At 49.6% G+C, this 24,225-nt stretch overlaps 1 protein-coding gene across 4 annotated transcripts in view; it reads left to right on the forward strand.

Moving 5' to 3' along the window:
* The window catches only part of PSKH1 (protein serine kinase H1), an 84,041-nt gene that overhangs the window by 34,471 nt on the left and 25,345 nt on the right, over window positions 1–24,225 (forward strand). Inside the window, exon 3 of one of the 4 annotated variants that reach the window (XM_037877386.2) lies at window positions 9,039–9,202. The exons of the other annotated variants lie outside the window; for them this stretch is intronic. Within the exon in view, the coding sequence (XP_037733314.1) occupies window positions 9,039–9,167 (129 nt within the window). The 3' untranslated portion in view covers window positions 9,168–9,202. The remainder of the gene's footprint in view (window positions 1–9,038; window positions 9,203–24,225) is intronic. 4 annotated transcript variants of the gene reach the window in all.

The raw sequence follows: 24,225 nt of genomic DNA on the forward strand, positions 1-24,225 counted from the left end.
GCCTGTTTCCTCTCAGTTCCCTTCATCTCCTCCTCTCACTCTTGCTTCAGTACTCACACAGCCCGTACTCTTGCATCAGCGTTGCCACCTTTTATGCATTAAGAGCTCTCCTTCCCCGCCTTCAAATCCCTCCACTGAACCTGCTTCCTTTGAGAATCCTTCCTGTCCTGTTCTCTCCCTTGGGCTGCCTTGTCGTCTGTTTTGTCTGTCTTTGCTTGTGAGCTCTGTGGGATAGGGGTTTGGGCTTGTTTTTCTCATAGTGCTCTCTCTTTGTATAGGCTGTGATATAATTAAGTACTAATTACAGACTGTTGCAGGGCAATCAACATTAACGTTTCTCTAAACTGAATAAAACAAAGGCTTTGCTTGCTGTGATTCAGTTTCTCATTAACTGTGTGCCAGCACCAACTCTTAGCTAAGACACCGGGCACCTATTTGTCCAGAAAAAAGAAAAGGAGTACTTGTGGCACCTTAGAGACTAACCAGTTTATTTGAGCATGAGCTTTCGTGAGCTATTTGTCCAGAGCAAGCCTGGCTCTGTTAGTGTGTGGATCCTGAAATGTTTTACAGCAGCAACTGGAAATCAAATCAAATCCAGCCTGAAATGTACTTTCTAAACTCTTCCAATTATCACATCAAAGCAGAGGCTGCATTATCCTCTTTAATGGGTAGAAGCAACCTACTCTCATTGGTATTTCTTTTTAAAAAGACTTTCTTCTCACTTGGGAAAGTGGCCCACCAATGTCTGCCTTCTCCATCTGTTTTCACCGCTGTTGATGGCTTTGTGAATCACACCAGCTTTTATCCTCTGCTGAGCACCCTCCCCTCCTTAACAACAGATGGCATGGGAGTTAAACCACTTTGATATACAGTGTCCTTCCTAAGGTCCCTGGAATAGTGCTTGTTTGGCAGCATGGTAGCTTTGCATGTCTGTTGGCAGACATCAGCTGGGGGTGGGACTTACATGGCATGCACATGTTTGAGTAGGGTAAGGAATAACTAAAAGAGGATAAAGGACAGAAGCTATGGCCTGGTCTACACTTCGAGTTTGTCGGATTTACCAGCGTTAAATTGAATTAACCGTGCACCCGTCTACACAATGAAATCATTTTTTTCGACATAAAGGGCTCTTAAAACCGATTTCTGTACTCCTCCCTGACGAGGGGATTAGCGCTGAAATCGACATCGCCGTTTTGAATTAGGGTTAGTGTGGATGCAATTAGAAGGTATTGGCCTCCGGGAGCTATCCCACAGTGCACTATTGTGACCGCTCTGGACAGCACTCTGAACTCGGATGCACTGGCCAGGTGTACAGGAAAAGCCCCAGGAACTTCTGAATCTCATTTCCTGATTGGCCAGGCGAGCTCATCAGCACAGGTGACCATGCAGTCCCAGAATCGACAAAGAGCTCCAGCATGGACCGAACGGGAGGTACTGGATCTGATCGCTGTATGGGGAGTGGAATCCATGCTATCAGAACTACGTTCCAAAAGACGAAATGCCAAAACATTTCAAAAAATCTCCGAGGCCGTGAGGGACAGAGGCTACAGCAGAGATGCAACACAGTGCCGCGTGAAACTTAAGGAGCTCAGACAAGCGTACCAGAAAACCAAAGAATCAAATGGACACTCCTGGACAGAGCCCCAGACATGCTGCTTCTACGCTGAGCTGCATGCAGTTCTAGGGGGGGCCGCCACCACTACCCCACCCCTGTCCGTGGACTCCAATGATGGGGTACTCTCCGCCATGCCTGAGGATTTTGTGGATGAGGAGGAGGACAAGCTTGAGGAGAGCACACAGCACACCGTTCTCCCCGACAGCCAGAATCTTTTTATCACCTTGACTGAAATACCCTACCAACCCAAAGAAGCTGGAGAAGGGACCTCTGGGGAGTGTACCTTTTTAAATATAATACACGTTATAAAAGCAAGCGTTTTTTAATGATTAAGTAGCCCTGAGGACTTGGGATGCATTCGTGGCCAGTACAGCTACTGGAAAAGTCTGTTAATGTGTCTGGGGATGGAGCGGAAATCCTCCAGGGACATCTCCATGAAGCTCTCCTGGAGGTACTCTGAAACCTGTCCTACCATGGAGGATGGAATAAGGCTGCTCTCCTTTTAGAGTAACAGCCGTGTTAGTCTGTATTCGCAAAAAGAAAAGGAGTACTTGTGGCACCTTAGAGACTAACCAGTTTATTTGAGCATAAGCTTTCGTGAGCTACAGCTCACTTCATCCGACACTTTACCATGCCATGCTAGTAGCATGTAATCTGATATCACTGCATGACAGTCTGGCAGCGTATGGTCCTGGTGTTTGCTGGCATTCAAGCAACATCCATTCTTTATCTCTCTGTGTTATCCTCAGGAGAGTGATATCATTCATGGTAACGTGGTTGAAATAGGGGAATTTAATTAAGGGGACATTCAGAGGTGGCTGTTCCTACTGGGCTGTTTGCCTGTGGCTGAAAAGAAATCCTCCCCACAGTTAGCCACGAAAGAGGGGAGGGGGGGTGCACCATTGGCGCTGAGCTGTTCGCATTTGGCTAGTAGGGATCTTCCCTGATACCAGCCACGCGGTGGGGTGAGAGGTAAAGCAATCATCCCAGATAATTGGCTTGGGGAGTGGGGGGTTAGTTTGGTTTCTGCTGCTGCACGTTAACAGGAAAACCGCAGCACCAAATGGCCAACTCAACGTGCTTTGCTTGGTATGGGAGAGGAGGGCGCTGCTGTTATGAAGGTTGCAGAAGCCGAAAGACTATGGCTTACCATGGCCGCCTGCAAGCCGAATTCTGTTGCCTGGCACTGCGTGTGTGATCTCTAATACCAAAGCCGCAGGCACTCAATATAAGATGCAACCTTGTACCAAAATCACATGTGCTATGTAATGTGAATAGTGTTGTTCACCATGAAAGAGTATAGCCATTGTTCTGTAAAATGTATCTTTTTAAATACTTCACTCCCTTTTTTTCATCCAGCAGCTGCAAATGTTTCAAGCCTCCCTCCTCCATCCCAAAGGCTATCTCAGATAAGGCAGCGAAAAAAAATGCACGCACGATGAAATCTTCTCTGAGCTCATGCAGTTGTCTGGCACTGACAGAGCTCAGCAGCATGTGTGGAGGGACACAATAGCAGAGTACAGGAAAGTGGCCGATGAACGTGAGGAGAGGTGGTGGCAGGAAGATCAGAGGAGGCAGGATGCAACACTGGGGCTACTGCGGGATCAAACGGACATGCTCCGGCGTCATGAACGGCAGCAGGATCACAGACTGCCACTGTAGCCCCTGTTTAACCACCCTCCCTCCTCCTCAAGTTCCATAGCCTCCTCACCCAGACACCCAAGAACTTGGGCGGGGGGGGGGGGGGAGGCTCCGGGCACCCAACCACTCCACCCCAGTGGACAGCCCAAGCAACAGAAGGCTGTCATTCAACAAGTTTTGAAGTGACCTTTTCCTTCCCTCCTCCCACACCCCACCTGGGCTACCTTGTGAGTAATCTCCCTATTTTTATAATCAATTAATAAAGAATACATATTTTTTAAATGACAGTGACTTTATTTCCTTTGCAAGTAAGCTGTGATTGAAGGGGGGAGGGCAGGTGGCTTACAGGGAATTCAGAGGCAACCAAGGGGGCGGGTTTTCATCAAGGAGAAACAAACAGAAACACAGTACCCTGGCCAGTCAAGAAACTGGTTTTCAAAGCTTCTCTGATGCGCAGTGCTTCCTGCTGTGCTCTTCTAACCACCCTGGTGTCTGGCTGGCGTATTCAGCGGCCAGGTGATTTGCCTCAACCTCCCACCCCACCATAAAGTCTCCCCCTTACTCTCACAGAGATTGTGGAGCACACAGCAAGCAGCAATAACAATGGGAATATTGGTTTCGCTGAGGTCTGAGTGAGTCAGTAAACTGCGCTAGCGACCCTTTAAATGTCCAAATGCACACTTTACCACCATTCTGCACTTGCTCAGCCTATAGTTGAACAGCTCCTTACTACTATCCAGGGTGCCTGTGTACGGCTTCATGAGCCAGGGCATTAAGGGGTAGGCTGCACATTTCCCAGGGTCACTACCTTTGATAGCAGCAGCTCAATGATTGCGTTGGGTACTTGTATCACAGCAACCCCCACAGTAGATTTGCCCACTCCAAATTGATTACCGACTGACTGGTAGCTGTTTGGCATTGCAAGCTTCCACAGGGTTATTGTCATCTGCTTGTGAACTGTGAGGGCTGCTCTCATCTTGGTATTCTTGCGCTTCAGGGCAGGGGAAAGCAAGTCACAAAGTTTCATGAAAGTGCCCTTACGCATGCGAAAGTTTTGGAGCCACTGGGAATCACCCCAAACTCGCAACGCTATGCGGTCCCACCACTCTGTGCTTGTTTCCCGGGCCCAGAATCGGCATTCCATGGCATGAGCCTGCCCCAGTAACACCATAATCTCCAAATTGCCGGGGACCGCGGTTTTAGAGAAATCTGTGTTCATGACCTCATCACCGTGCTGCCGTCGCCGCCTTGCCTGGTTTTTCAGGTGCTGGTTCTGCATAAACTGCACGATAATGCATGAGGTGTTTACAATGGTCATAACTGCTACAGTGAGCTGAACGGGCTCCATGCTTGCCATGCTATGGCGTCTGCTCGGGCAATCCAGGGAAAAGGGCGTGAAATGACTGTCTGCAGTTGCTTTCACGGAGGGAGGGAGGGAGGGTTGACTGACGACATTTACCCATAACCACCCGCGACACATTTTTGGCCCCATCAGGCATTGGGAGCTCAGCCCAGAATTCCAATGGGAAGCGGGGACTGCGGGAACTGTGGGATAGCTACCCTCAGTGAACCATTCGGAATGTCGACGCTTGCTACGGTACCGTGGATACACACTGCCAAATTAATGTGCTTAGTGTGGATGCATGCACTCGACTTTATACAGTCTGTTCCCAAAAATCGACTTCTGTAAAATCGGAGTACTTTCGTCGTGTAGACAAAGATGTTTGCCTTCCCGCAGCACTGCAGTATGTTACATTCAGGAACACAATCTCAAGTGAGCCACAGTAACATAAAAGTCCAGAACACAGCGCTGGTTACAAAATAGTTTTGCTGTATGTGTGAACATAGCACTGCCATATCGATATTGGACGCTCTGAGGACTGAAAATGTTGTGTTTCTCCACGTAACAGGTGCCACTTGGGTTGGCCAGGCAAGTTTCTCCACCCTGCCAGTATCCATGGTCAGTCCCCTGAATCATCTACAGCCCCATAACTCTGAAATAGAGTTGTTAATGGACTGCATTTGTTTGTGGTGGCTGCAGTGAGTTTAACAGATGTCCATATTATTTATTCATTTGTATTACAGTAGTGCCTAGCAGATCCAAGCTTATGTGCGGAAGTTATTTTTTCTTATTGAGCCCCACAGAGAGCAAGGCAGGTTACAGAAGGCTGGCCAATGCCTTAATAAAAGGGGTAGGGGAGAGAAGCAGTGTTTGTCCAGTAGTCACCTCATTGTCAGCTTGTTCTTCCATGTCTCAGCTGCTCTTGTGCTCATTCCTCCCTGGCCAGCTGCTGAGGGGGAGAGTGCAGAAGTGGAAGGGCATGGCAGCCAGCATGGGGATGGTAGTGGAGGCTTTCTTGCATGCTTTCCTGCTATGTTGGAACTAATGCAGGAGCATGGCTTTGTAATATATCAGGAGAAGAGCTGGCTTAACCCAGCCCCATAGAGCACAAGGTCTTGGAGTGCATTGGAGGCAGCTTTTCATTACAGGAGGTGGAGAAGGTGACTAGAGGCGCAGCTATTCTGGATTTGATTCTGACAACTAGTTGAGAATTTGAAGATGGAAGGCAGCTTGGGTGAAGGTGATCATGAAATGATAGTGTTTGTGATTCTGAGGAATGGTAGGAGGGAAAACAGCAGAATAATGTCAGTGGACTTCAAACAGGCAGACTGTGTAGAAAACTCAGAGAATTGGGAGGTGAGGTCCCATGAGAAGCAAGTCTAAGGGAAAAAGAGTTCAGGAGAGTTGGCAGGGAGTCGAGAACAGCAACCTATGAGGAAAGGTTAAAAAACTGGACCTCTTTAGTCTTGAGAAAAGACGACTGAGGGAGGGATCTGATAAGTCTTCAAATACGTTAAGGGCTGTTATAAAGAGGACAGTGATCAATTGTTTTCCATGTCTCCTTGAGCATAAGCAACCTAGTTCCTTCCCACTTGTTGACAGCAAGGACTGAGGTATTATCCATTCTCTCCCAGATGTTCTTACACTGAAGAGTTGGGCATGATATTTTTCACAGCTTTGAGTGATGTAGCTAGGTCGAGCTAAGTTTTAGGTGTAAGTCAGGCCTAATTCCTTTCTATTAGAATTAAGTCTAAAATGGCTGTCCCCTTGGTTACTTCCTCCATCTTCAGAAGCAAGAAATTGTCCCCGATATATTCCAAGAATTTATGGACATCTTGTGTTTTGCTGAATTAGTTTTTCGACAGATGTATAGGTAGTTAGTCTTCCATTACTGCCAGTCTTGTGTTTTGGAAATGTCTCATCCATCCTTACATCGCCTGTATTCCTCCCCACCCTTTTATCTTCACCCAGAGACGTTTTCATCTGCTCTGTCTCTCACCTCTTGTTGGACCTTGGAACAATTGTATGTGTTGTTGATGTATAATAAAACAACTCTTCCCATTTTCCCTGCCTGTCTTTCCTGAATAAGCTATACCAATATTGCAATAGTGAAATGTATTCCATCAAGTCTCAGTGATGCCAATTAAGTCACAGTTTAGGTCATATACTGATCCTCCCAGTTCTTCCTGTTTATTCCCCATACTCCTTGCATTTGCGTGTCGACATCTAAGATGTTGAGCAAGTTCGCCAACTGATTTCCCTCTTGTTGTTCCTATGACCCTCTTGCAACTCCCCTCCTCCCCCCCCCAAAAAATAAAAACCTAAAACCCATGTGGGCCTCTGTTAAATTTTCCTTGCTTGTCATGTTGATGTCACCCCTCTCATTGAATCACTCCAGTGATACCCCCTTCTCTTTATCATCAGACATAAGCTACTTGCCTTCGCTTTCAAGTAGGGTGACCATATTTCCCAAAGGGAAAACAGAACACCATGTGAGGCTAGCCTGAGCTGTTCATCTGAGCCCCCGACTCTGCGTAGGTCTGGCCAGCCCACCCCTCCCCATCCCCAGTGCGGGGCTGGCCCAACCTGCTCCCCCAAGCTCTGCCTCCCTCTCCCTGGGTGGGGCTGGTGTCATTGCTTGCCCAAGCCCTGCCTGCCCCCCGTGCAAGGCTGGGGCTGGCATCACTGCTCACTGAAGCCCTGCCTGCCCTCCGCCTGAGCCCTGCCTTTCCTACTGCATGGGGCTGGCATCCCTCCTGCGTGGGGCTGGCATTGCCACTTGTCCCCCCATTCCTCCGCACCCCATTTTTTGACAAAAGTGGGCCTTTGTCCTGTTTGCGCTTGTGAACTGATCAAGCTGGCCAGAGCAAACGGGACAAATGCCCACTTTTGCCCAAAAAAAAAAAAAAAAAAAAAAAAGGCAGGGTAGCCGGGACAGGGCTTAAAAAAGGGACTGTCCCGGCCAAAACGGGACATATGGTCACCCTACTTTCCAGGCCCTTCACAAACTATTCTCTCTCGTTCACTACCAGAATGTTGACTCCCCCTTCCAGCCAATCCATGATGCCACAGCCAGCCTCCATTATCCACTCGTTAAATTTTCAAACAAGCACCTTCATACTTTCTCTCATGCTGCCTCTCACACTTGGGAGGAGCTCCCTGTTAACATCTTCAAAGCTACCTCATTACCCTCCTTCCAACTGTCTTTTGCTGTGACACTTTCAAAGAACTTGACAACAGTTTAGATCCCCGGTGTGCTGAGAATACTGCTTATCATGCTTACCAATACTGTCCCATTGTTCCTTTGTACTCATCAATCTGTATTGTATCCTCTGTGCCTTGTCTTATATTTAGATTATAAATTCTTTGGGGGCAGGAAAAATCTTTTTGTTCTGGTTGCACAGCATCTAGTCCAAGGGGGTCTTGGTTCATTACTAGGGCTCCTAGGTCCTATAATATAAATAATTATACAGGCTAGATGTGCAACCCTCCACAGATGCTGGCTTTGGCAATAGGGCACCAAATGCATATGTCATTTGTCAGATTGGATGCTGCTGTCCCTTTCTGGGCACAATCTTTGTAAATTCCATTGTAAAAGACTCCATTATGAAGAAGAACTGTAAATATATGCAAGCTTACTTGAAAATTTCCTTTTTAGTAGGAGGAATTTTCACAGACTGGGTCTCACTCAGAACACATTAAGCTTTTGCCCTGTGTTACCTGTGTCTTAGTAACTGTCTTATCTGGTGACAGGATAGATGCTCTGCAGTAATCTACTGCACTAGGGAATGTGAAGCAATCCTTGCTAATAGCTTCCAAGATAAAGAAAGGAGCTAGTTGGGAGCAGCTGTTGGAGTTAGCTCAAATTATCTGGGACTAGGGGAGTGCCCCTCTTCCCTGCCAGTGACTGATATGTCTGCTTCTGCCTCTTGAGTTGTGGAAGGGCTCAACACCCATTCTACGGGATCTGTGGACCTTTTGCTAGAAGAAGGGAGATATTTTTTTTTCTTCTTCCAAGCAGGGGTAAATTTTCTTTCACCCCTTGAAAATTCAGAATGCTGTTGTCAGGCTGTTCTAACTCAACAGGGTGAAGACAGCAAGCACAGAGCAGCATCAGGACCAGGGCAGCCGAAAACCTTTGAAGTCACCTTTGCACATCACCCCATGCTTCTAATGATCATATCGGTCTCTAGCCCACTGTTTCAGCCTTCAGCTATTCATATGGAAAGAGATTGTTCTATGTGAGCTGAATTAGCCAGTGCAGACACTTTACAGTAGAGATTGCAGTTAAGGCCTAAAGGTGTGCAGAAACGCATACGTGGTTCTAAAAATCCTAGACAAACTTTTTGTGAGAGAAAGAAATGTTTTTAAATACATGTGAGTTGCTCCTCCTGGAAAAGGCTAAATCAATTTACAGAGGAATGTGCTTTTACATTTCAGATGATCATGAAAACGTGTAGTGATTTTAATAAAGCAGTGAGAGCCTCAGTAAAGCAGCGAGCGGACCAAGGGCTCTCCTCTGAAGAGGCACAGTGTTCTTTGGAGAGCTGGAACATTCAACAGGACTAAAATAGGCCTCTCACAGCCTGGTGCAGAATGCTGAGGTCAGCCTGACAAACACACTGTGCTCTGCTGCTCTTGAAACTTCTTCTAGCTTCTACTTTCTCTTTCCTTTTAATGCACTACCTCAGCGACAGTGAGTGCAGATGAATTCAGGTTTTTCTGCGCACGCCTGCTTGCTGAAGTGAGTGGCCAGTTGTCTCCCACTGGAGGAACTGGTATCTCGGACTCCCGAAGGCATATCATCCGCTCAGTTACAAACTCAGAAAATCATGTAGCCACTTGCCAGGTGCACATTGTGACCTGGGGCCTACGTTGCTGTGGAATATTGTGTATGTAAATAAATACCCTTTTACTGACATGGGAGAGAATCTGTGCAGGCTTAAAACCAACGCATGCGTTTGAAAAATCAATTCCCCTTCACTCGCTGCTGCTCAAGTTCAAGAGGCTTTCCTCTGAAAGAAGGGATATATCACAAGCATCTATTTTGGAATGTCCTCTCTATCCCCTTCACTTACTTCAGTAGGTGCTTACGCTGTGTTCAGTTCTTGCAAGGTGAACTCAGAATCCTGAAGTTGGTAGTCAGCAGGGTAAGTGAAATAGGAATTGAACTTCATACATTTTGTTGTAAGTGGATCCTTTCCTTTAATACACATAGACTCTTAAATATGGTTTAGATTGTTTCAGTTCCCAGTTAAATGTGAAGGGCCAAACTCAATGGTGTCGAGCCACTTCAATCAGGACTGAAGTCAGTAGGCTTTCACTCGTTTTTTGGCCTGCAGTGTCTGTGGGTCAGAAAAGTGTTCTCATCTCTAGGTATCTTCTGAGATGGGTGTTGCATCTTAACCGCAATGATACTGGACCATCTTGTGCCATTCTGAAGACTATTCTTAGTTTGTCTGCATGTACTGGTATGTTTCCACTGTATTTAGCAGAGAAACAGTAGCCCAGGAATGAAGCTAATGTGAATTGAGCAGCCATTATTAGAACAAAAGAGAAGTGGGAAAATTATTGAGGGTAAAAATACCAGAAGAATGTATTTGGGTGCAGCATCTTTCTTCCTGACACCCCCCGCCCCTTGCCACAAATATTAATACAACTTTCCATACTGGTAACAACCATAGGTGCAAACTAGGGTGGCCATAAAGGAGATTGGGGACCAACAGCTGGGCATTTTGTTTGCTTTTTGAGAATGATGGAGCTTGAGGGAAGCTGGGTGCTTATGGTACAGGACATAATTCTTTGATGGTTGGGGGAGGGCAGGAGTCATAAGCGAGGGAGAAGAGATGGGCATTGACATAATGCTATAATGCATGGTATTACATTTTCATTTCTGCAACTCAGGGCCCTATAAAATCCTGTTAATGGCTGAGTAATACTGGTGAATTAGAGATCAAGGGACACTGTCAAGGTAAAAACAAACCCCAAACACATTAACCTCTGCCCTCTTCGTGTTACACCCTAAATTATTAACAGAAAGGCTTTAAACGATCAACTTTTGGCTCTGTTTTGTTTGACTCCTTTGCATTTCACTAGGCTGTTTCCCTTTTGTTTCTGGCTGGCTCACTTTCTGGTTCTCTTGCCCGGGCTCAATTCTGTTGTGTTTGGGTTTGAGTTTCCAGTACTGCAGCAGAGCTAGATTATCACTAATTCACATGTAGCAGTGTGCCTTGCCAGCATGTTTAGGGTCTGTCTTCATTGCAGGGTTAAAGTGGCTCTTACGTGGGTTGTCCTAACGCAGCTCCATGCATGCATACGGAGGTGTTTCAGGCTAGCTTGCCTGCTTGGGGCCAGAGGCTAAAATCAGAGTGCTGCTTTTGCTCAGGCTTGCAACCCGCCCACTTTGCAGTGAGGATGCAGGGTAAACTACTTGATTGTTGGTAGCTCTCCAGTATCTTACCATGCTTCCCCGCATGTGCCAAGGAGGACAGGCAAGTTCCCTTACAGGTCACGGAAAGAATTATAGAGCGGCTCAGCTTACAATAGCTCTCAGAACCATGGGATTTCCCTTTTCCCTCCCTGCAAGTCCTAACACACACGGGGACTGGAGCACCGGTGAGGACACAGTAACTCTAGTGTGGCTGCTTGCATCCGGAGCTGAGTGCCAGTCACCCAGGCTAACTCTGCAGTGAAGACATAGCTTTTGTTAGATGTAGTGCTCTGTTCGCATAGGCCTCTCTTGGTCTCCTGAGAAGGCTCTCCACCTATCTGCAACTGGGGCAGGGAGGGGCTTGCTGTCCCTGAAGATTAGTGTCTACCCAGCCTCCTGTGGCTGGGTAAAGAGGAAGTCAGTCCATTGTGACAAAGTTCCTCCTCTGCCTTGGTGGGTCTTGCGCTTATTGGTGGATTTGCTCACCTTGGAGCTTCACGGCAGCCCTTAGTTTGGCTGTTTTTGTGAACCCACAGTCCAGGTCAACTCCTCCTGTGTCTGACCAGGAGTTGGGAGGATTTGGGGGGAACCCAGGCCCGCCCTCTACTCCGGGTTCCAGCCCAGGGCCCTGTGGAATGCAGCTGTCTAGAGTGCTTCTTGGAACAGCTGTGCGAGAGCTACAACTCCTCCCAACCCCTTCTTTATCCTCACCATGGGACCTTCCTCCTGGTGTCTGATAATGCTTGTACACCTCAGTCCTCCAACAGTCCGCGTTCTCACTCTCAGCTCCTCGTGCCTCTTGCTCCCAGCTCCTCGTGCCTCTTGCTCCCAGCTCCTCACACGCACACCATAAACTGAAGTGAGCTCCTTTTTAAAACCCAGGTGCCCTGATTAGCCTGCCTTAATTGATTCTAGCTGCTTCTTGATTGGCTGCAGGTGTTCTAATCAGCCTGTCTTAATTGTCTCCAGAAGGTTCCTGATTGTTCTGGAACTGCCCCTGTTCCCTTATCCAGGGAAAAGGGACCTACTTAGCCTGGGGCTATTATATCTGCCTTCTGTTACTCTCTTGTAGCCATCTGGCCTGACCCTGTCACACCATGTAGAAGGAGGAAGCTGCTGAAGAACCTGCATTCAGGGTCCCTGCCTCACCTAGAGTGAAAGGGCCGAGACGAACAGTGTTTACACAGGTTTCAGAGTAGCAGCAGTGTTAGTCTGTATTCGCAGAAAGAAAAGGAATACTTGTGGCACCTTAGAGACTAACAAATTTATTTGAGCATAAGCTTTCGTGAACTACAGCTCGCTTCATCGGATGTATTCAGTGGAAAATACAGTGGGGAGATGTTCCTCCCTCTTTCTGAGGAAGGTAACAAATCGCATGCAGGATCATGCTACTAGCTCCTGTGGGCATGTCCTCACCCTGTGTATCCCAGCTTGGCTCTAGAGCAGAGGCACGTACAGGTCCCGTCTAGTGCCCTGGTTAATAAGCCTTTATATGAGCACTAAGCCCTGGTCTACACTAGGACTTTAGGTCGAATTTAGTAGCGTTAAATCAATGTAAACCTGCACCCGTCCGCACGATGAAGCCCTTTATTTCGACTTAAAGGGCTCTTAAAATCGATTTCCTTACTCCACCCCTGACAAGTGGATTAGCGCTTAAATTGGCCTTGCCAGGTCGAATTTGGGGTACTGTGGACACAGTTCGACGGTATTGGCCTCCGGGAGCTATCCCAGAGTGCTCCATTGTGACTGCTCTGGACAGCACTCTCAACTCAGATGCACAATTGTTTGCCGTTGCTCTGACACAGGGAGGGGCGACTGACGACACGGCTTACAGGGTTGGCTTCAGGGAGCTAAAATCAACAAAGAGAGTGGCTTTACATCAAGGAGTATTTCAGGCAGGACTTCACGGAGGGTTCCGATAAGAAATGGTGCACCTAAGTTATTGTTCTTATTGGAACAAGGAGGTTAGTCTGGCCTCTGATTGATACATGGCTAGATTTACCTCGCTGCACCTTCTCTGTGAGTGACTGCAGTGTGACCTAGAGGAATGAGTCCCCTAGACGGGGCGGGGGAGCAAATGAGTACAAAACAAATCTGGTCTATTTCTTGTTTTGATCCACTCCATCTATCTTTTACATCTTTGGCTGGCAGCAGACGGTGCAGAAGGACTGCATGCCATCCACATCTCAGGGCTGCTCTGCAGAAGATGGTACAATACGACTGCTAGCCATCGTCATCTCTTGCCTGCCTGGCAGAAGATGGTACAATACGGCTGCTAGCAATCCATATCGCCTGCCTGCTCACCATAAGATGGTTCAATAGGACTGACTGCAGGACTAAAGAGAATGGCTTGATCAAGTCACTCCAGATTTAGTCCCTGCGCCCATGTCTGCCCAGGCGCTCCTGGCTGACGTGGCCAGGAGGACCTCGGACATGACGATGATGACTACCAGTCCTATTGCACCATCTGCTGCCACAAGGCAATGGGTTGCTGCTGCTGTGTAGCAATGCAGTACCACGTCTGCCAGCACCCAGGAGACATACGGTGACAGTGAGCTGAGCGGGCTCCATGCTTGCCGTGGTATGGCGTCTGCACAGGTAACTCAGGAAAAAAGGCGCAAAACGATTGTCTGCCCTTGCTTTCACGGAGGGAGGGAGGGAGGGAACGGGGGCCTGACGATATGTACCCAGAACCACCCGCGACAATGTTTTAGCCCCATCAGGCATTGGGATCTCAACCCAGAATTCCAATGGGCAGCGGAGACTGCGGGAACTGTGGGATAGCTACCCTCAGTGCAATGCTCCGGAAGTCGACTCTAGCCTCGGTACTGTGGAAGCACTCCGCCGAGTTAATGCACTTAGAGCATTTTCTGTGGGGACACACACACACTCGAATATATAAAACCGATTTCTAAAAAACCGACTTCTATAAATTCGACCTAATTTCGTAGTGTAGACATACCCATAGATTGTTTTGAGGTTCTCCTATTCTAAATTGGAATTTTTTGCAGTATTTAATCAGAGGAGGGAAATGAGAATCCCTCCCCAGGGAGCAGGGCCATGCCAGCTGCAGAAAGGGTGCAGATGGGGGATGTGGGGATCCAGGACAGTGGTACAAGCATTGAAAGCTAGTTTTTGTGTCTATATATTGCTGCACATGAGACAGTAGTGTACTTTGTAGTTTCTTAGCTGTGGAATTTTCCCCAGAATCCTTCCCATTTGGAGCAGAACTGGGCTCTAGAAACCAAGCTTTTCTTTAAAGCAATGGTTCTCAAACTTATTTGATTGGGCCCCCCTTCTTTGTGTCTGTAGTTGTTTACATCTATTCCACCCCTCCCCCCAAGTACATATACCGCCACCCAGCTCTGAAGACAGAGCGGAGAGCAGTGGCTGCTGGCTGGGTGCCCAGCTCTGAAGGCAGTGCTGTGCGAGCAGTATATTTCTGAGGGCATTCTGCACTAAAAAATTAAAAATTGTGCACACAGTACTTTAAAAGTATGCAAAATTCTGCCAATTTTATTTGTCAAATAAATGTGGAGGCTTCAGTATGGCCTTGGGGAGCACAGGCCACTGGCTGCACAGAGATGACTGTGCATTTTCCTCCACCCCCCAGGACACGGACTTAGCAGTGAGGCTGCACCCAATCTGGCACAGCGTAATGACCAGGCCTGCCCCAGAAACACCCCAGAGCCCTGCCTCTCTGTGTCAGGTGTACCAGATGGTTTGAGCAGGGGGTTGGACTAGATGACCTCCTGAGGTCCCTTCCAGCCTTGATAGTCTATGATTCTATGTGGGCAGGTAGGCTCAACAGGGCAGGATCCAAGTGTGGAGGGGCTTAGTGGGGGGGAGAGGGGATCCAGGTGTGGGTTGAGGGTTCTGTGTGGGGCAGTCTGGGTGCGGGCGGCTCAGTTGGGGATCTGGGTGCAGGGGGATCTGGATGCACGGGGGCTTGTTGCGGGGTTCTGGATGCAATGATAATGGGACTCTACAGGGGGGTCCAGGTGAATGTGGTTGGGGCTCAGTGGGGAGTGTCTGAGTGTGTGGGGGCATAGAGCTCGGCAGGGGGATCTGGGTGTGGTGGTCCAGATGCTGGGGGAGTTGGGCTCAGTGGGTTGGGGATACAGGTGCAGCTCGTTGGGACTCGGTGGGGTGGGGATCCTGGTGCAGGTGGCTCATCGGGGTAGTCTAGGTGCAGGGGGAGTGGGGCTCATTGGGAGGGTTCTGAGTGCGGGGGTGGGGGTGAGGCTTGGTGGGAAGGTCTCAGTATGAGGGGGTATGGATGCCTGGGGGTTGGGAGGATGGGGGAGCAGATCCCTATACAGGGATCCCTCCCCCAGAAGCTGAGGAGCAATGGGCGCAGGAAGTGTGTGTGTGTGGTGGGGGTGTTTGCAGAGCTTCCTGCAGCTGGGAGAAATCTGTGGGTGGGTCTGACCTGACCCTGGATGCCATGCGGGGGAAGAGGAAGTCCCGTCCTCCCCAGCCCAGCTGGGACTAGCAGCTGAGCCCAACACAAGGTAGGAGCCAGCAGCTGGGTCTTCCCCAATCCCGCCCCCTGCCCCAGAGTGATTGACCTTTCTGCTGGCTGCCCTGGGCACCCGAAACATATTGCTGGGGGGAGGGTCTCATGACCGCTCTTGTGGCTTACCTTTGCTTCCCTGTCAGAAAGTCATTTTTCTGCAGGGAAGCAAAGAAATATGCGGGGGACATAAATTCTGTGCAGTGTTGCAGAATTCCCCCAGGAGTAGCAGTAGCACAGAAGTAAGGGTGGCAATGTGAAAAGTGATATTTGTCAATATCACTTTTCACAGCAGAGTTAGCACGCCATTGCCACCCTTACTTATGTACTGCTGCTGCCATCCCCGGGCTGACAGCCAAAGCCTACTGCTTTCAGGTGAATGATTTGGGCGGGGGTGGGGAGGAGAGCCTGAGCCTAAGTGGTGGTGCTCTGGCTGTCCCCTTTATCCCCGCCTCCTGCGTGTGCACAACCCTTCAGCATGAGCCCAAACCACCTGGCGCTGGCAGCCAGAGCTCTTTTTAAAAAAAAAAAAAAAAAAGACCAGGAAAGCGGGCAGCTCATGCCTCCCTTGGGAGGCCTGCTCCATAGTTTGAGAACTGTTGATTTAAAGCAACTCCGTAGGCATAGCTATTGTACCCATAACTTCATTTCCTAGCCCTTGTAGTTGTGAAGATACACTCAGTTCATATGTTTAAGGTTAACCCATGCAGTAATGAGAGTCTGTAGCAAGCTGGAAACAATAACCCTGCTCTGTGACTTGTACCTGTTCATGGCAATGGGGTGTTAACTCAGGAGCTACTGAGATAAATGTCAGCATTAACTGTTTCATTGCTGGTGATGCTAGCAGAAGTGTCAAGCTGATATTCTCACTGAAGCCAGTGGACAGTAGCTGATACTGGGGCGAGGTGCAGTGGGGGGTATCAGTTGTCAACAAGGGGTGGTGGGATGTGGTGGCAATTGAGTTATTCAGCCCTCCTTGCCCCAAATCTAAATGCCTCTGTCTTTACCCAAAAGCAGGAAGCTAAGAGGAGTTGCAGTCCCTCCCTTCGACCAAAAGCCTGATCTTCCCCTTGCATTCAGAAAACCCAGACTATCTCCTAGCATGCAATGGGTGACCCTAGTCTGCTGCTGTCCCATGCTGTGGGACAATACAGGGAGCAGAAGGCCCTGTTGAACCTTAACAAAACAATTCTGTCCGTGAATTTCGTTTGTTTTGTTTTCTTAATATATGACTGAACCCATATCTGAGCAAAACAGAGACTCATAGATTTTTAAGGCCGAAGTGACCATTCTGATCATCTCTGACCACCTGCATAACACAGGCTAGAAAATTTTACCCGGTGACTCCTGCCTCAAGCTCATAAAAATCTTTCTGCCTGTCCTGACATTGCTATACCAACAAACGGAGTAGCTCTCTCAGGGCTGGGATATCAAGTCTTTGCAAACAATGTTAGGTACTGCTTTGACTCTTAGAGTTCATTTCATGGATCATTCTGGACAGTGGTGCTCCAGAAATGGAGGTAGCGCATGCAGTGGCTCTTTCAAAGTCCCCATCTCCACAAAGAAACAAGCCTCATCACTACTGCCAATTTAGAAATGTCACTCTAAGCACAGGATTGGCTTCAGGCCTACACCTCCTCAAACATCCCACCTGTCTCTGCTGGGCTACTGTTGACTATGGTAAACCATACTCTAAATGCCGATTCAGGGAGGGAGCGCTGTAAACCTTGGTAGGATCATAGCTCCAGAAATAGAAGGCTCCTCAACCCCAAACCAACCAACCAACCAGAATAGGCCACTGACCCTGAAATGAGCCAAAATTGGCAGGTCTGACCCCTTAAAGTGCCAGAATAGCCTGTTAAAGCTCAGGGGGCTTTTGAGCCTTCTGTGATTCCGAAGGGCCGGTTAGTCCCCAGTGAGCCTAAGGCTGGCGGTGGCTCGCTAATGACTGATCTGGCGAGGTGATTATATGGCCCCTATCACCATAGCATCCGCACACCTCACAAACAGTAATGAGTTCATCCTCCGCACCCTGTAGGCAGAAAAGGGTGGATTATCATCTCCATTGGACAGATAGAGAACTGAAGTGAAGAGAAATTAAGTCATTTGGTGAAGATACATGGGGGAAAGCCAGGTGTTAAACCCTGGTTCCCCAGTGTCAGTCAAGGGCCCGGACCACAAGGTCATCTTTCCTTTGCAAGCTCACCAGAGGTTGGTGCCTGGGAGGGAACTACTGTTTCTCCCCCACCCCCATTTGACTCATGGAATCAAATGGCCAGAAGAGAGGAGTAGTGCCCAGGAAGGGGGGCATCTCCGCCTCACCAAGGGCAATTCTTCAGAGTCTAGTGGAGCATCCAGCCTTGCCCCCTGCAGCATGCGTGTTCAGGTAAGTATTGCTGTCCGTTGTAGGCTGCATGCGTGTGTTCTCTCTGTGTGCTGTGGCCAGATAGTCGGCTCCGAGACCTCGATTGAACTGCCCAAGAAAGCCACAGACTTGGTTCAGCCGCAAAGGCGCTCGGCCAGGTTTATTGTTAAAGCATGGTCCTAGTGCCCCGGCTTAATGGTTACAGCTACAGTAACGCATGCCCGGTACAATGGATCAGTTCAGTGAGTGGCAGGACTTTCTGTTTGTTTGTTTCTGCCGAACAAAGATGCCCCCTCTGTAGCCCCTCTTTTATATACTGATACAAACAGGTTATGTTTTACCCCTCTGACATGGTTAGTTACCACCCTATACCTTGTACCTGTTGGTTCGATCAAAACGTCTCCATCCATTATCCTGTCATCCTAACCTTATCTTTAGGAGGCATCAGTGTGTCCTTGTACCATCTTTGGGGATTGTGTTTATACCATAGCACTGTATTGGGGTGTTCTAGTACAGTAGAACCTCAGTTACCAACAGCTCAGGATTGGAGGTTGTTCGTAACTCTGAACAAAACATTTTGGTTGTTCTTTCAAAAGTTTACAGCTGAACATTGACTTAATACAGCTTTGAAACTTTACTATGCAGAAGACAAATGCTGCTTTTAGCCATCTTAATTTAAATGAAACAAGCGCAGAAACAGTTTCCTTGTCTTGTCAGATCTTTTTTGAAACTTTCACTTTATTTTTTTTAGTAGTTTACATTTAACACAGTACGGTACTGTATTTGCCTTTTTTTTTTCTTTCTAATCTCTGCTGCCTGATTGCATACTTCTGGTTCCAAATGAGGTGTGTGGTTGACTGGTGAGTTCATAACTCTAGTGTTCGTAACTCTGAGGTTCTACTGTACTACCTTTCTTGAATGTGCTTACGTGACTACCGAGTGCCTAGTACTTCTTAGGACTGCTTGAGTTTTTGCAATGCCAGCCCAGTGTTTGCCAAGTTCATGCAGACAGTGATTGTAGCAGGGCCTGACTTTTGCTCACTTTAGTTCAGGCCTTAGGCCTTGTACCAGGCCCCATGCTTCAGGCTCTCTCTACTACAGGTATCACTGCATCAGTTACGCTTGGGTCACACTGTCAAGCTTTTCTTTGCAACCAAGAGGGCTAGAAACATACTGACTGAACGCTGGGATTCCAATATCATCACATGGCTATGGGCATTAGGGTTGCCAACCCTCCTGGTTTCACTGGGAGTCTCCTGGAATCAGGTCCTGTCTCCTGGAGGCTACTGCAGCCAAACCAGGAGATTTTGGGTGCTGACAGTCCGGTAGTGCAGCAGGGCTAACGCAGGCTTCCTGCTTGCCCTTGCTCCGCTCCACTTCTGAAAGCAGCTGGCACCATCCCTGTGGCCCCTGGGAGGTCAGGGGGTCTCCTTGTGCTGCCCCGAGCACCAACTTCGCAGCTCCCATTGACTGGGAACTACGGCCAATGGGAGCTGTGGGGAAAGTGCCTGCGGGAAGCCCCCTAGCCACCTTCCCCTCCCCCCCCCCCCCCAGGAGCCGCTGTTGGAGGGATGTGCCGATCACTTTCGGGAGCCAAATGTGGTAAGCGCTGCCCCCTCCCCCAGCCCAGAGACCACACCCAAATTTCCTCCCAGAGCCCACACCCTATACCCCCTCCTGCACCCCTGCCCCAGGCTCAGCCCGGAGCTCCCTTCCCAGAGCCCGCACCCCATCCTGCAGCCCAACCACCTGCTCCAATCTCAGCCCAGAGCCACCTCCTACACTCTGAACCCTTTGGCCCCGCCCCCTCCTGCACAGCCCCCTGCCCCAGCCCGGTGAAAGTGAGTGAGGGTGGGGTAGAGTGAGCGACCAAGGGACAGGGGGCTGGAGTGAGTGGGGGTGGGGCCTCAGAAGGGACGGGGCCCTGCGGAAGGGGGTGGGGCAAGGGTGCTTGGTTTTGTGCCATTAGACAGTGGGCAACCCTACTAGGCAATGAGGCCCTAGGCATCCGCCTATTGGGCATAGGCCTTAGTCTGGCTGTGTCCATGGGTATATCTGAACCCCCTGGGAGGGTGCCTGGCAGAGGTCACAGGATTGTATTTTGATCATCTGCACAATATACAAATGACTGGGGTCTCATTTTGGCATCTCACATGGTGAGGGCTCATGTGTGGAGCTTGGGAGAGTACCAAGCCCTGTTTCACAACCACTGACGTGCGCCCCTCTGGGGGTGAAAAACAACAGGTTAACAGTACATATCAGCTTAGGACAGGAGATGTTGTGTGTTCACTTCAACTGGAGGGATAATATGCAGAAGATGACTGTCCAAGTTGGAATTTGGGTGGGAGTTTGTGGCTAACATACCTATTCTTGGGCTCTTCAGTCTCAAATAGTTAAGATCTTCATAAGTCTTGCTGAAGAGTTGGGGCCTGGATTGGGCGGTTGTCAGTAGTGTGTAAGAGGGAACAGCTCCCCACCCCAAATCACCTACATCACTTCTTGTGTCACCTTGAGTTTTTCTTGGAGGTCTCTGATCCAGATACTGAACAAGCCAGACCCTGCTTAACTTATGTGAAAAGATCCTTTCTAGCATGAGCTGAGTGCAGACACAAGGGAGCTGTTAGCCTTTCTAATCTGTGGTGTTTTTAGGGAACCTCTCAACAAAGTGAGCTCTGGGAGCGGTTTCTTGGGTTTTTGAGTGTGTGGTTCAACCTAGTTGTAGCTGGTCCTTTGGTTTCTCTCCCTCCTCTGCCCCTTTTACACACGCCCCTCTTTGCTGCTCTGTGTGAGTGCCCAGCTGGGGATTCAAAACAGTTTCCCAATTCACTCTTTATCTTAACTTAATTCTTTTATGGATTCTGCTGAAACCCGAGACTCTGCTAAGACAAGAGATCAGGGCTGATTGGTGAAATGGGAGCAGTGCAGACATCTGTGGTAAGGCATAGGCATCCTGCTGTTGGTTATTAGTGGTCCTGCTGTTACTGCTGCATACACTGGCCTGCTCCTGTGGTTTTATGCCTGACTGTGTGTCTATAGCTTGTGAAGTTCCATCAGCATAATATGCTCCAGACACTGAGTGCACCCACTATTTCAGTGTATTTCTAATGATTAACTTCAGAGTTATCAGTATAGGGTAGCACTAAGCCACCCCTAAGAATTATCGGTTTGCCCATTTCATACCAATTGACCCTTCATCCCTGTCTGAAGAACGAACTTCCAGAGGAGATCAGATTAGTTCAGAATCTGACCTATTTCAGGACATGCTTACGTGACCCTCCACCATCAGAAAGTCTGGTAGCAGTGCTTAAAGTTATGATTGCCCATTGCTTTATACTAGAAGCCCCTGTTTCCAATTATTGGTAACTTTGCCAAACTTCAGTGGTTCTAGCTGAAATTTTCCATGTTTGCTCCCTGTCTCAAGCTGGTTTTGAAAGTTTCAGCAAAAAATGGTTCAGCTTGAACAAGGTTTGGAAAAAAGGCCAATGTTAATTTCTCCCCCTTTGCTTTGAAGAGCTCTGCAACCTCCAGTGTTTGGAGCAGGAATTTGAAGTCTGGCTGAGGCCAAGTCCTGGGGTCAGAGATGTGCCTTTTGCTGTCTCCATGAAAATCTACCCAGATTTGACTGAGCTGTAAGTCTCTGGAAATCAACATTTGCGTATACACAGAGTCTGAAATCTGGGAGTATTCCATCTGCACTAAGTATGTGCCAGCCTCACAGAAATCCCTGTTACACCAGCCTCACTGAGCATGTTCGCAGGCCCGAAGCTGGTACACCAGATGGGGGAAATGCCACAGCAGGTGCTGCTGGCTCTTTAAACCCTGCCTCCCCACATGGGATAAACTACAAGGGATTAGGGGGAGTACAACTCTTCCTGCTCTGCTAAAAGTAGGTGAGCTCCTGCCCCTGGCTTGGTGGTAGTGCTCCCCCACAGCTGCCCCCTCCTCGGCTGATCCTGGGGGACCTACCCTTTCTGTTGGTCTCTTGTGACCCACTGGGGAAGGAGTTCTGGGCACCAAGCACAGACTGAGAGTTCCAGTCTCAGCTCTTCACTGACTGGTGGTAACGGTTGTGTGCACTTCACAGCCTTTAAAGGTGAGCAGAGCCTCATGCCCCTGCCTTGGGAGGCAAGCATGTCGCACTCTGTCCATTATACAGGTGGGGTAACTGAGGGATTGCACAAGGTCACTTCTGGCAGCTCTGGGAATAGAAGCCGGGGCTGGATTCTGAGCATCTGAGAGGCTCAGAAGGTGAGGTGGGGATGGGAGAAGCCGCCTTTGTGCTTCCCAGAACCTGAGCTGCTCATGGGGCCAGTGTGGCTCCCCTTAGAGTAAGTTAGCAGCCCCAGGGGCTGCTCTGACTTATGGCAGCTTTACATAACTGTGGGCTTCTGCAGTCCAGTTCTCTGGGCACTTCCCATCTCAATTCTGCCGTGCCCCTGCACTCGGAGCTATGATAGAGGCAGAATAGTGCTGCCTACCTCAGCAGTGCTGTTGCACTGGGGGAGTTCCTATCAAGGCAGTTCTGCACCTGAATTGTCAAAAAGAGATCAAATGGGGAGTTGGAGTCTGCCCCAGGTCTCTAATGTAGTGGATTCAAGTCTAATTAATTTTGCTGTGCTGCCTTGCAGAATAAATGTGCCAAAGCTATATGCTTGGCTGTATTATCTGTAAACACTAGCTAGACCACAGTCCCTGCCAGAGCCAGAAACAGACCCCAAGGTTCCTGATTCCCAGTTTTCTGGTGGCTGACACATCTTCTGTGGCACATCTCCTTCTAGTGGCTTGTCCACTAAGAAGATAGCAGCCTACTACTGATACCAGTTACTCCTTTAGTTCAAGGTGCACAGGTCTGTGTTGTGGATCTGAAAGTCAGCTGGTGATCCATGTAAGGGTCAGCATGGTTCTACATCAGGGGTGGGCAAACTTTTTGGCCCGCGGGCCACATCTGGGTATGGAAATTGTATGGCGGGCCATGAATGCTCTGAAATTGGGGGTTGGGGTGCAGGAGGGGGTGAGGGCTCTGGCTGGGGGTGCGGGCTCTGCAGTGGGGCCAGAAATGAGTTCAGGGTTTGGGAGGGGGTTCCAGCCTTGGGTTGGGGTGTGTGGGGGTGGTGAGGCTTTGGCTGGGGATGCGGACTCTGGGATGGGGCTGGGGTTGAGGGGTTGGGGGTGCAGGAGGGTGCTCTGGGCTGGGATTGAGGGGTTCAGAGGGCGGGAGGGGGATCAAGAGGGTTGGGGTGCAGGATGGGGAGTGAGGGCTCCAGCTGGGGTGCGGGCTCTGGGGTATGGCCAGGGATGAGGGGCTTGGGATTCAGGAGGGGGCTCCGGGCTGGGGTGCGAAGGTGAGGGGTTAGGAGTATGTGAGAGGGCTCCGGGTTGATGCAGGGGGTTGGAGTGTGGGGGAGTGTGAGGGATCTGGCTGGGGGTGCGGGCTCTGGGGTGGCGCTGGGGTTGGGGGTGCAGGAGGGTGCTCCGGGCTCAGACTGAGGGGTTCAGAGAGCGGGAGGGGGATCAGGGCTGGGGCAGGGATTGGGGCACGGAAGGGGGTTAGGGGTGCAGGCTCCGGGCAGTGCTTACCTCAAGCGGCTCCCGGAAGCAGCGGCATGTCCCCCCTCTGGCTCCTACACGGAGGCGCAGCCAGGCAGCTCTGCATGCTGTCCCATCTGCAGGCGCCACCCTTCCAGCTCTCATTGGCCGTGGTTCCCGGTCAATGGGAGGTGCAGGGGCAGCATGCGGACCCCCCTGGCTGCCCCTATGCGCAGGAGCCAGAGGGGGGACATGCCACTGCTTCTGGGAGCTGCATAGAGCCATGACACGTGCGGAGCGGGGCAAGCCCCGGACTCTGGTCCCCGGCAGGAGCTCGAGGGCTGGATTAAAATGTCTGAAGGGCTGGATGTGGCCCCCCTGGCTGTAGTTTGCCCACCCCTGTTCTACATGGTAGAACATCTGTTCTTGGTTTGCTTTTTTAAAAATCTAGGAAATTAACTATAAAAACTACATCAAAAAGAACATTAAGGTTGCAAAGTCAGGCACTCAGAAGTTAGGAAATGCCAGAATTAAGGTTGCCCATGTGACCTTAACTCTGCGCCCTTGTGCATATGCCAGGAGTGGCCAAACTGTGGCTCTTGAGTCACATACGGCTCTTTTACCATTCAAGTGCAGCTTGCAGAGCCCAGCCCCCCCGCCATTCTCTATCTACCAGTCTGAGGGTGGGGGAGCTTGGGACCTCTGCCTTGCAGTGGGCTGGTGAGGCTAGGGGCTTCTGCTCAGTGAGGAGGAGGGTCTCGGGGCTCCAGCCAGAGCAGGGCTGGATCCC

This window comes from Chelonia mydas, chromosome 12 (assembly GCF_015237465.2).
Source record: "Chelonia mydas isolate rCheMyd1 chromosome 12, rCheMyd1.pri.v2, whole genome shotgun sequence".
Classification (NCBI taxonomy): domain Eukaryota; kingdom Metazoa; phylum Chordata; order Testudines; family Cheloniidae; genus Chelonia; species Chelonia mydas.